The 12,858-nt window shown below is 44.9% G+C and overlaps 1 protein-coding gene across 7 annotated transcripts in view; it reads right to left on the reverse strand.

The window, feature by feature from the left end:
- The window catches only part of USP28 (ubiquitin specific peptidase 28), a 504,161-nt gene that overhangs the window by 213,379 nt on the left and 277,924 nt on the right, over window positions 1-12,858 (reverse strand). For 5 of the 7 annotated variants that reach the window (XM_086957384.1, XM_086957380.1, XM_086957385.1 and 2 more), the window contains exon 13: window positions 8,329-8,505. The exons of the other annotated variants lie outside the window; for them this stretch is intronic. In XM_086957384.1, the coding sequence (XP_086813510.1) occupies window positions 8,329-8,505 (177 nt within the window). The remainder of the gene's footprint in view (window positions 1-8,328; window positions 8,506-12,858) is intronic. 7 annotated transcript variants of the gene reach the window in all.

A 12,858-nucleotide genomic window follows, 5' to 3' on the forward strand; every position in this document is an offset into this window, starting at 1 on the left:
ATAACGATTAATCTATTAGATGAAACCGTAGTTCTGGGTGTTACAAACCCTGCTAACCATAAAGCTGGTCACGAATTGATTTTTATCTCGATGGCCGTAATAAGAATATGTATAGCCTCGGCTTGGCTAGATCCTACCGCCCCATCATATCAACAATGGTTTGCAAGATTGTTAGCAATTTTTAATTTAGAGATGGCGATATACAAAAAAAAAGGCAGGAAGAGTCAGATTAAAGGACAAAAAATCTGGTCTCTCTTAATAGAATGGTCTAAAATGCAATGATATATACAGTAGTAACCAGTATGATTTGCTTAAACTGCAACTCAACTTTGCAATCTCACGAAATTGAATGTTAATGCATCAACTTAACTTGTAAATTTTCCTTTTCAGTATTGTTTTGTATAGCTTCCAATGATTTTCAATTGACCAATTTCTTGCTTTTCTGAACTGCTCGACCGGGGAGGGAGGGGCGGGGTCGGTGTTATCTGTTGTATTGTCGTTTTGTTGTAAAATCAAATAAAAATATTTTTTTTTAAAAAGGAGGTAGATAGGCTGCTAAGTTTTGGGCCTAGTTGGGCCTATAGTCTTTTCAGCCTACTACAAATAATTTTCTACGGCACTGCTATTGTATATATTATTACCGTGGGACTCCCGCCTCGACGACGGGGAATGATTCAGGCATGTGCATCTATGAAAGATACCCCAATACTGGATAAGGAGTGGATCAACCAACAAGCGAAGCATCCCACTAGCGAGGAAGTGAAAGAAGACACTTGCAGAAGACAAAAACCACCCGGAGGTGGGCAAGTGCCGAAGACCAAGTTAAAGGTCCTCACAGAACGGGGAGGAAGGGCGGGTTATGAAGGAATCTGCGGCTAGAATCATCTCTACCAGATACATCATTACCGAAGGTAAGCAACTAATACATCTGATAGAGACTACTAGCCGCAGATTCCTTAACGTAGAATAGATACCCTAGCCATACCCAGAAGGGAGGACGGTCTGTGAGAGAGCGTCCCAGTAGGAAGAACACAGGGCCCCAGCAGGGGATGTGTGGAGAAGTGTGGCTCACTGGTTAGAGCAGGCAGACTCTGAAGCAGAGGTCGGACCCGGGACCAGGGTTCAATTCCCGACGCGGCAGGGTCTTGAGCTCAAATGTCCACAGACTCGATAATTCTCGTTTCGGTGCCCGACCTATTCATGGGTTCACACTCTGCAACTCTGGGCATTAAGCTTGCTTAATCTCCACAACAGCCCCCCGCGGCGGGATGCCTGGCTTTCACCTTGGGGATGCCCTGTAGGGGCTATCTCACAGGGAAAAGCCAGGACGGGTTCCCAAGGCAAGCGCTTAGAGACCCCTGGGTGATAAGCGCTATATAAATCCAATATACAATACGATGTGTAACGGTTACAAGAAGGGCGGCCCAGCCATCACCAAGCAGAAGGAGCAAGGATGGGGCGAAGGGAGGCCAGAACAACCCAAGCCCAGCCAAGTTACCAAGACATCCGCCAGAAAGCCCCGAAGGGACACACAACCGCAGATGAGTACCGAGGAAGAAAGAATCACCCCAAGACTCCAAGGAGAAGGGGTAGAAATGGAGGCAAAGCCCTCCACCGGAAAACACACAGTCACACAGTGAAGGGAACCGTTGCACCTGCCACAGCCTTGAGTCAACGGACAAGGCAGAAACGACTCCACAGTCAAGAAAAGGCAGGCTTGAGAAGAAAGACATTCTTACAAGGCTACAGCAGGACAAGAGGTAGGAGTACAAGGGCACACACCAAGGTTCCCGATCGTGGACCAGAAAGGAGCATGCAGGCGTAGCCATGAACTGGCAAGCAGCACGAGCCGAACACCCCAACTAGGTCAAATCCAAAACAAAGGCAAAGGCCAGTTAAATACAGAATGACCCCCTAAAGGGAGACTGTGCCAGACAGAAACCGACCCACGAAAAGAAGTGGGACCAACCGGAAACAACAGGCGGGCCAAGCCGTCAACCAGAACATAGGAAAGTAACCCCCCTGGAACACCAGACAGAGGACCAAGCCAAAACACTGGACAAAAGGGTGGAGACACCACGGCACAACGCCGCAGACAGCATGCCAAAGCCAGGCTAGCAATGCAGCGGATACCCAGGATGACAGGACCTGGAGCAGCGCAAGCTACGCCCAGGCAAGGATTAAAGAAACCGCACCAGCGGAATGCAGCAATGCTAGGAAAGGCAAGGAGCATGCAAGAGAGAGCCCACACCCATCCAGCGCAGGACAGAGCTATACAATAGCTACCAGTACCCCACTTAGGGTATGACAGGTCTCAAAAGAAAACATGGGAACCACTCTTAGGGAAAGAATCCCGCATCAGAGGACAAGAACATAAGAACATGCGGATAGAACCACATCTGGCTTATCAAGCAGCCAACAAAAAATGCACACATGCCAAAAGGGCGGGACCAGCAGCCAACAGAAGAGAGGAGCCAATCACGGAACCCCTAAGGTACATCAAGCACACAAAACCGACAACGGCCACTCAAAACACCAGATTCCAGGAAGCAGGTGGGGGAACGCCTCCCATCAAGCCCCAGAGGACTAACAAGCCAGCCTACGGAGGGGGAGTGTAATGGAGCCCCGCAAGGAGAAATTGAACGGCAGAGTCCAAATGTGTTAAACAAAAGGACACGTAATACAATGAAAAGGGTGTTTAAAAGAAATATTTATTGATCTAGCATTGCTACGATCCCTACGTACAATAAAAGAACAAGTAGTAGCAATGGGTCAAGAATAACTAAAGCTATCTGAGAAACTGTGTCCAATCAAATCTCTAAAATCATTAAAAAACACTGGGGTATCCTAAACACTGGGAAGGACAAACGCCTGCCCCCCTTTTTGCGTTCAAAAGGGGACAAAACCTGAAGGACAAACTGGTCCATACAAGACCGAAAATGGGAATTCCAAGAACTACAGGCACCCTGTGGGAGATGCCCGCAGTTACCAGACATCATCCGTGTGGACAGTGTGCAGCATGCCCCCAAACCTGTAAATCTACTAAGATCAACATTGGTACAGAACGACCATGGGAACAACGTAGGTTCACGAATTGTAACAGTTCGAACCTAATTTATTTAATCAGTTGCCCCTGTGACAAAAGGTATGTGGGCATGACCACCAGGAAAATAAAGACAAGGATATCAGAGCATAAGAGCTCAATACGTTGTAACAAGCAGGCTACGAGACTGACAAAGCATTTTTTAACAGCCCACCATTCTCCAACCGATCTACACTGGACAGTGTTAGAACAACCAGTGATACCCAAACAAATCTCTGATATAAGCACCTTCCTACATAGAAGAGAACAAAGGTGGGTGTTTAAATTACAGACTGACAAAACGGGTCTGAATGAAGACATCCCGTGGATGTCGTTCTAAACCTCCGGTGATTGGGTGTCCTCATGTCGTGCACCATAATAGTTATTGTGACTCAGCTTTTCTGACTACCTTCAATGACAGTGAGCGACTGTTGGGATACGCTAAACATTTCACTGCAAATGTCTCTAGCATCTAGTTTTTGAAAGAATTAATCTGCCACAATAACATATCCCTCTAAAGTGCCTTTCATTCTAGTCATTGTGGCATGTATAATAATATATACATAGACCACTTTTCTCAGCAGCCTTACACAACCGCTAAGCTCCTGGCGATTACACTATAGCTCGTGGTTTATTGAAGGGTTTTGTCGCATTTTTTACAATATTATTTCGATGAAGTTTTGGAGAAAGTGTTGATCTTTTCTGTAAAGAAAATTGTCACAATAGACATAGATCAATAAAGTGCTTTTTAAGACATCGATCGACTACAATTCCCAGCAGCCCCACGTAATTGCAGCGCAAAATACGTATAATTATATGAGCTATACCACAGCTGTTCGATCGTTGGCATTTATGAATCTCATAATATTATTAAATATAGTATGTGCCAGTTCATAAATGATCGGTCAAAATAAGAAAGACTCACGGTTGACAAACTATCCCAGTGTTTCTTTTATTTTTATCCTTGTGGCGATATCTACCAGGTAGACAAACTACAATCCCCAGCAGCCCTGTGGGATTAGAGCGCGAAACACATGCGGTCACGTGATCTTTACCGCAGCCCGTGTAGGAGAGTTTAAATGTCCGCTTCCTGTCCGTCCAGGTACCTCCCATATGACAGCCTAGACGGATGTCAGGAGTACCGACGGAAAGGTAAGCGCACGGAGAGGGGGCGGGACAAACTTACCGGGCTTATGCGAGTTGGCAGCGCACATTGGGCGGGTACTAAACCCTTTGTTAACTTAACAACTTAACTTGCTTGTACGTGGTGGCAGCATTTTCTGCTTGTATCGATGTGGTTTTTAAAGCACTTCCCAACTAGACATCACTCCAGTTGGACGCTAGATACACAAGCGGTCTGGGTTCCGCTTTTTGCATGAGTTTTTGCTGCTCAAACTTCTTTCACTGCCGACTTGCTCATAGCATGTACTTTAAAATACCAGCAGAACGTAGGTAAATGCAACGTTATGACATTCTATGTTAGCATAAAACATCCGATAAAAGCCGCCTTCCTTACTTTTAGAAGCCGCGTAAGGCAGGCGCTTACGAAGGTTGCAGAATGAAATTCTACAAATGATTGACCCTTTGATGACAGGGTGTGTCTAGCCCAAGCTCTTTTAGCTCTTCCTCTTTCTATAGTGTTTTCTTCGCTTTTCTTTTCAATAGAGCGGTGCTCCATTTCTACCTGAGCTGTAGCCGGGTGAGGTGGAGAGTTTATTCCCCATACAGTGGGTGAGTGAATACAGCGTTATTCTTTTTCTTATTTAATGTTGATTTGACTGACTCAGGTTGACTATCAAGCAACCACTGACCAATATTAATTGGCATTATGTATTTTTCAAGAGATATCGGTCTCTCTTCACAAGCTATCGTCACTAACTGTGTATTTCTTTGTGTGTTTGTTCGTCCAATATGATTCTATGACCATCTTGATCATCTCTATGGGCGTTTTCAGGTGATATGATTTTAAATCACTACAATACACATATCAGCAGTAGCATATTTTGTTAAGGTCCTGAAGAAGCAGAAAGGGATCTCTTGACCCTATCACACTGCAGAAACATGTCGACCTGGATCACATCTAAGTAGTTATTTGTTACACTACTTTGCACTGTTTTTTAACCTTGGGTGTGGGTAGGATCCTATTAAAATTCATTTTCCATTCCTGCAACCCAATATTAACTCATTCACTTATTTGTTGCACATAGCACTTTCAATAATTTGCACTGCTAGTCATTTTACCCCCTGATACCACTTTCTTTTCCAACACATCCCTGTATCCTTCTAGACGATTAGGCTACAATCTACCTAATCCACAGTGGACATGCTTCCACTTCCTTCGGGTGAAAGATCCCAAATGATGTAGGGCGGTACAGGACGGGTATCTGATGGGAACACAATTTTTCACCACGAATACCTTGGATTCATAGATTGTATCCCGATAGGTATACACAGTTTCTCAGATAGCTTTAGTTATTCTTGACCCATTGCTAGTACTTGTTCTTTTATTAAACAAAAGGACCCCATCAAAGGGAAGGTCAACCAAACGCTCCCTAATATTCTCAGGAGAGACAGCATCCCGCAGCTAAGCACGGCGACGGAGAGCCACAGACCTGGCCATAGCACAGCCGAGAGCATCAGCAACATCCAAGGCTGCGTGGAGAATAAACACGGCCAACTCCCGACCATCCAACACATGGCACCCTCATGGGAGACATGAGAAAGAAGGGACTCCACAGAATCCCACAGACTGGAGGTAGCTCTAGCCAAGACACAAAGTGTTGAGCGCCTGCAAAGCAGCACTGGAAGAAGCAAAGATGTCACGCCACCAACGGGTCTTTAGAGTTGGAGAAAACAACACCACGGGCAAGCACGGAAAAGCAGTCCGCAGAAGAGAGCCCTTGGTAGAAGGGTGGAATTAAAGGCAGACTGCGTCGTGCGGAGCAGGACAGGGGTGATGCAGGAGCGACTGAGGCACCGGATCACCCGTGGCAGGATGCCCACAAGCCCCCAGAAGAGAATTGTGGAGCGACGCTTCAAAAGAAAGGAAATGGCCACCAGAGCCCTGGTGGAGAACTTCTAAGAGATTATCTGGAGGATAGTGGGCGACGGGTTCACTCATCCGCAAAATGCCTGCGGCCATAGAAATAGCCCGAACAAAGGCAGTACCGGCCTCTGTAGGGCTCCACGGGGGGGAGAGCAACTCCTCGGTGTGGGACGGCTGAAAACTGAGCTGTCCGTCTTAAAGTCCAGTTTGAGGAGGAAGAGGCCAGCCCCTGAATGGTGGTGGATCCACGGATGAGTGGGGGACCTGAGGGACTCCCGGGGAACGTGGGGAAGCCAGTGGAGGGTCCAACCGCGAGTTGCGGAAAAGAGGGTCTGAGGATTGAGGCTGCGGGGACAGTGACGAGCCCTTCCTAGAAGACGCCGGTGACAAAGGAACAACGCTGCGTCCTGTCTCCGGAGAGAAAGAGACCAGAAGATGATCAACCTCCGAAGAGGAGGGACTCTCCGGAAACGAGTCAAGGACCCGACGCCAGCACAGAACAGTGGAGTCTGCCAAAGGAGCCGGCTCAACGCCAATCGGCGCCGGAGGTGACAGTTGCGGCGCAGAGTCAACCTCCACCACCACGTGCTCCCTGGGAGAAAAGGGCGGGGTCAGAGCCGGTTCACTAAGGGAACGGCGCTGAAAAGGCGCTGGTCCAACTTCACAGGGGGCAGCCGACCGCACAGAGGGCCGAGAGGGATTCGTAAAAGCACCCCAGGTCCCGGCCTCCACCCGCGGCACCACCGGGGAGAAAGGCCTTCGGCGCCAAAGCGGCGACCTCCTGTGACATCACAGGGAGCACAGGATTTGCGGCAAGGCAGGGGCACCAGGTGCCGACAAGGGGAGCCCCGAAGAACTACACCTCGGCAACACCACCCTCCTACGACCTTAAGCCGAAACCTTCTGCGCCTGGTCAGAAACCGGCAGCATCTCGGCGGAAGCCCCGCACGAGGCAAAGGATCCACAGACGTCTCAGGAGGTGGAGGCGGGACCAAAGAAGCCTGCAAAGCCGCAGCGTAGGCTATCATTTGGACCCTAGTCGCCCCAACGCCAGGAAAATGCGGGTAGGGTGGTGACCGGCGAGGGCGCACGTCCTGAAGGGAGCCCGCGCCCTATGCCGAAGGAGGACAGGGCCTCGGAGACAAACTGCAGGACCTACCAGTCGGTGAGCGACGACCCTGGAACCGTGGCGAGGGGCAATGTCGCAGCTGGAATCGGCGGCTCCTGGCTTCCGAGGTAGGGGATGGACGCTGAGACGACACCGACCTGAACAAACTGAACAGCAGCAATTTCATCCGGCGCTCTCGCCGTGACTTAGGTTTGAGGTGCTGAAGGGCGTCACAGTCCATCAAGGCATGGTGCTCGCCCAAACACCACATACAAATCAGGTGAGGGTCCGTCGCCGACCTCGGACGTGCACAGAATGTACACGTCTTGAAGCCCAAAGGCATTCGCACACTGTTCATCAAGCGAAAGCGTGAAAAAAGAAAGCCTGAAAACAGATCAAGACACAATCCGGATCCGCGTTGCATGCAGAAAAGAGAAAAAACAGACGTTAACGCGCCGGGGTGGGGCTTATGTGACCTTGCTGATGTCACGCCGCGGACGACGTCAGGGCGAAGTCACTTGGTACCGCCCCCCTGCGCGCAGATATGCTGTGGCAAAAAAATTCTGGATACAGTCTCAAGCCTGGGGATAATTCCATGTTAATGAATCTATGGCTAGCAGTCTCTATCAGATCTTGAGAATTAAATATATTTCCATTGTAACCTGTGTGAAAAAACGGCCAAGTTCAAATCACTAAACCAGAGAGAAATTATTAGGGATAATAAGGACAAAATAATGAACATCTACCCCCATACTAGGAGTCAAGCCGGCAATTTCAGAATGTTTATGGTTTTCAAAATCTAGAGTTCACGAAAAGTTCCAATAGTATAAAATGGACCACATGTCAGGAGACTAATATTAACCAGTAAAGTTAAGAGTACTAGAATATGAAATAATATTTTTATAAGTTTCAAACACTGACGCAGAAATAGGTTCCAAATTCTGCTCGCCCTCTTTCTCACGAACAGAAAAAGTACAATTGTCTCACTCCTGTGATTGCACACACAATAGAAGATTCAACAAATACATCTCATAACTAAATCAACTTTCATTTAAAATTAAAACAAACAAAAAGTTTATTTTATTTATTTACCCATGTATTTCACTGATTGTAACAGGGGGAAGTGGCTCCTCTGTGGAAGGTGTTGCAGTGGATTGGGAGCTTTGACCACTACATATCACGGTCAATGGGGTACGAGCAAATTCAAGGGCATACTGCAGCACATCGGGCAAAGGGTATCGAATTGGACCAGAACCAAAATTCAAGTACCTAAGGGATGAAACAATTCAAAGTTTCAGACTTATTAATGGCAACAAATATTCTGAAAATGCTGAGAAAAATTGGATTATTATAACAGGGGCCGTCAGAAATTACATTTCCATCTTTTGCCATCGATGCGTAATTGATTGGCTGGAAGAAGAATGAGAATAGTGAATCTTGATAATAAGAATGTATTTATGGGCATTGAAGGGTGATTGATCATCTCATGTTCAGCCTATGCACATTAGACGAGTACAGACGGAGGTGCATCAGGATCACCAGGAAATATCATAAAAAACTGTAAACTTTTTGTCACATTGCAATCTTCATTCAGTAAAAGGGAAAAAAACAAGTTAAGCCAAAAATTCCATCTGGCGAAACCATCCAAAGGCAGTTATTTTCAAGGAGAACAAGTAAACACTGCTATAAAATGTAGTAGTGCTTCATTACATTTTATAACTACCTTTTTTGCAGATCAAAGCAATGTTTATGAGGTCACTGTGCTGTCAGCTAAAGAGACACTCTTAAAGTGTGCAAGAACAGAAACAGACAGGAAGAAGCTCTTCATTGAGCATCACATCTCAAACACAAACCAATGCTAACAAGCATGGACAGAAAAATATTTGATAACTAGCATTGTTCATCCTAAATGCGTTTCTGTCAAAACAGCTAAAAGAATTACCACATTGTGGTTTCAGAAGCAAGCGCAGAAAAGTCCCAAGGGTTCCGTTTGATGTAACCTCTCAAAAAGTATGGAACAATTAGAAATACTGAAATATAAAGATGTTGCATGCTTGGACAGTGATCAATAATTTAAGTAACAGTGCAACAGTAACTATTAGTCAAGTCAATTAGTTTATTTGTTACAGAACTCCAACGGAGGTCCACAAAAATACACCAATTCAATAAAAAAGACCTACTTTATACCAAATACAATTCTAATAAATAACCAGGAATGTTTTAATTTTTTTTTTAAATATTCTATAACAAATCATTTCATTTGGAGCAGAACGAATATTACATTTAATGAATAAGGGTCTCAAAAACATTTGTCTTACCCTTAGAAGTTCAGGGCACACAGATAACACATGATTGAGATCCTGTATTAGGGAACAGATTTCACAGATTCTCTCCTCTCTAGGAGTATTTTCCCAAATGCCCGTTCGTTCTCTCAGGGGCAACAAGTTAGTTCTTAAAAGTAGTATTAGCCTTCTGATTCCGTGTGGGATATTCCATGAAAGATAGGGCTGGGGTCGGCTCCGCATCGCACTCGCACAGATACCCCAGATACGGGCTTTAAGAGTACTTAAAGCTATATCTCTTGCCGTACTAATCGTGTGTATTGACTTCTTTAGAAATAACTTCAATACAGGCTTTGGCATGGGTAAATCACAGTTTAAATTATGCCCAAATAAATGGTTTGCATTGGCGCATGATCTAAAAAAAGCTGATTTATCTTTTAATTTTGCCAAAATTTCCAACTTCAAGGCGGCCCTTAAGGTGCCCTCATCCCCCCCAAAAAAGAGAGTTCCCCCACCTCAGAACCGCTGCCGAAGACGAAGTATAAGAAGAAACTAAATGGAATTCCAGACGAAGAACATGTGGGGCAGCAAAGGAATTTAAATTACAAATTTGACGGAAAAACCGGCCTTCGGCCTTATCAAAAGAGAGCCAGTAATTTCTATCCAAAACTTCTGCAGCATAAGTTAATGTCGGGGGGATTTTAACCTTAAATACTGTCAGAACATGATTAAAATGACGTCTCCCACAGGTCTTATAACATCTATTTAGAGCTCCGGCCTGGGAGGCGGCCTTGCCAACACATGTTTTGATGTGCTCTGAGTCACGGCCGTTTTTTGAGAAAACCTTCCGCAGATACAGATACGTATTGACCAATTCAAGTTCTCCCTGCAACAACAGCCACTTATACCCTTTCTTTATTGGAACACCTTTCTTGCGAAAGACTACAAGTTTGCTTTAAGCACTATTGATTTTCAAACAATGGTCCTCCGCATATTTAGTCAAAACATCCAGACGACACTGCAAACCAATGGGAGTTAAATCAAACATTGCAACATCATCTGCATATAGTAGGGAGCCAATGGACATTGTACCAATTTTAGGGGCATACCCCTTCACTGAGTTTAATTTCTCGGGGAGGTCAAAAATATAAAGAGAAAACAAAAGAGTGGCCAACAGGCAACCCTGCTTGAGACCGTTATGTGTATTAATCCTACAGGAAAGCCCCTGCGACCCACCATAACTTGACACCAATTGTCTGTGTGTAATTCTATTATGAGGCCCAGGAGATGGCATGGCATACCAAGATGAGAAAGCTTTCTCCACAGCGTCGGACGATCCACTTTGTTGAACGCCATGGAGAAATCAATAAAAGCTGCATAGACCGACATGTTTTTTGAGAAAACATATTACTCCACACTAGTCTGGACGACCGCGATGTTATCCAGCGTTCCGTGGTTCTTTCTAAAACCTCAAATCAATTGGAAGGATGACTCCGCACTCGAGTTTCTTAAGTTGTTGTAATTGGTAGGGATAAGGTATAGAAATATGGTTGGTGCTGAATGTGAATTGCCTTTCTGAGCCACAGGGTTAAATATGGATACCAACACGTGTTTCTTGAACATCAAGATTTACATTCACATCCGCACTCTTGTAACTTTCATACTCGTGGTGGAAAAAAAATGTTTACTCAATTGTAGTTGTCGAATAAACTTTGATTTGTTAATTTCATTTTAATTCTCATGAAATTATTGTTTCTCATAATATTTTCATTGTTCCAAATTATCAGTATAATATATCAATTTTCATGCTGCCCGATGCATTTCGAGCTACACAGCTCTTCCTCAGGGGACTTTTTGTCTGAAAAAAATATATACGTCTTTTCACTTATTGTGTACCCAATATAATCAAAGCAAATTTCATCACAATAACATAATCTCATAAATCACGTTCCATAGGCACATAGTGCATGCAATAACCGGTGTGTCACCTTATATCCCTTCGCTTTTTTGAATTTGTGCGTGATTTGTGGCTTTGTGTGCGGGTGTTCGATTACCTATAACACTGACCTGAACCCTTTTCTCTCTGCAATGGTCGAGGAGCTGTAACGATAAATGGGAGTTGTTTATAACAAATTGTCTATACGATGGCTGGTGGACTCTCTTCTCATTTACGGGGTTCTGGCCATCTCTTACCGTGTGTAAATCTTTGTTCGAGCTTAATGTTCTTGCTGTTGGCGTGCGACGCTCTAGCTGCGACTGCGAGTCTCTGGTAGTGCCGGTCACGGGATGTATACGTACCGGTTGTTTCAAGCTGGGCGGGACACGCTGCTTTCTATGCCTCCTCTACGCTTGTTGTACGGTTGCTATGTACGCTCTAAGTGAGCGCGCTTGTTTTCTATTCGCGCTACACTGTGTCCATTATTAACTCGATCGCGTGTGGTCACTGTGACAAGATGGTGCACTCTGGGTTAAAAATGCCGTGGGTATGTGTTCATGGCCCGATAGTGTTCGGAACGTGATGGTGTATAGTGAGATCAGATGTGTCATAAAAACATGTCACATGAAAACTATACATGTCAAAAGTAGATCTGATGTGTCGTGCTCGACACAATTAATGCGTGTAAAAAGAATTTTTCAAGAAATAACTTAGGTCATTGTTACAAAAAGCAAATAAGTTAAATTTGTTCATTTAACCCTTTCGGGTGTAAAGTACATAAGAAATTGATCCAAAATGTCTCTCTTCTCAATAAATGGTTGTCATTGTCCCTTCCAGGCAAATTTGCGACTGTTTCTAGGATGCAGAATTTTAGTTGAGACGGGTTGTGGTTTGCTTCATTGAAATGTGTGGCCACAGTGGATTTCTGGTTTCTTAACCTGATGTTACTTTTGTGCTCAACCAGTCTGGTTTTAATTCTCCTCTGGGTCTTCCCCACGTATGACAATCCGCAGGGACATCTCAACATGTACACAACATTACTGCTGTCGCAAGTACCTGATACTTTTAGTTTAACCGGTGTTCCTTTGGTGGGATGATTAATTACATTCCCCTTTATGATTGCTGAACAGTTTCCACAATTATGGCATGGTATTGTTCCTTTGTATGTCTCTGTTTCTTTTTGTTTGGGTTTTTTGATTATTTCCTTTAGATTTTTGGTTCTCTCATATGCGAATATTGGGGTCCGATGAATGACCCTTTAAAATCTTCCTCAAGTGCCAATAGTGGCCAGTGTTTTGTAATTGCCTTTTTGATTGAGAAACTTCTGGTTGAAAATTTTGAAACAAATACAGTTCTTTGTTCCTCCGGTTTTACATGGGTGGATAACAGATGTTGTCTTTGTAG

The sequence above is a fragment of the Lissotriton vulgaris genome, chromosome 2_1, assembly GCF_964263255.1.
Source record: "Lissotriton vulgaris chromosome 2_1, aLisVul1.2, whole genome shotgun sequence".
Taxonomy (NCBI): Eukaryota; Metazoa; Chordata; class Amphibia; order Caudata; family Salamandridae; genus Lissotriton; species Lissotriton vulgaris.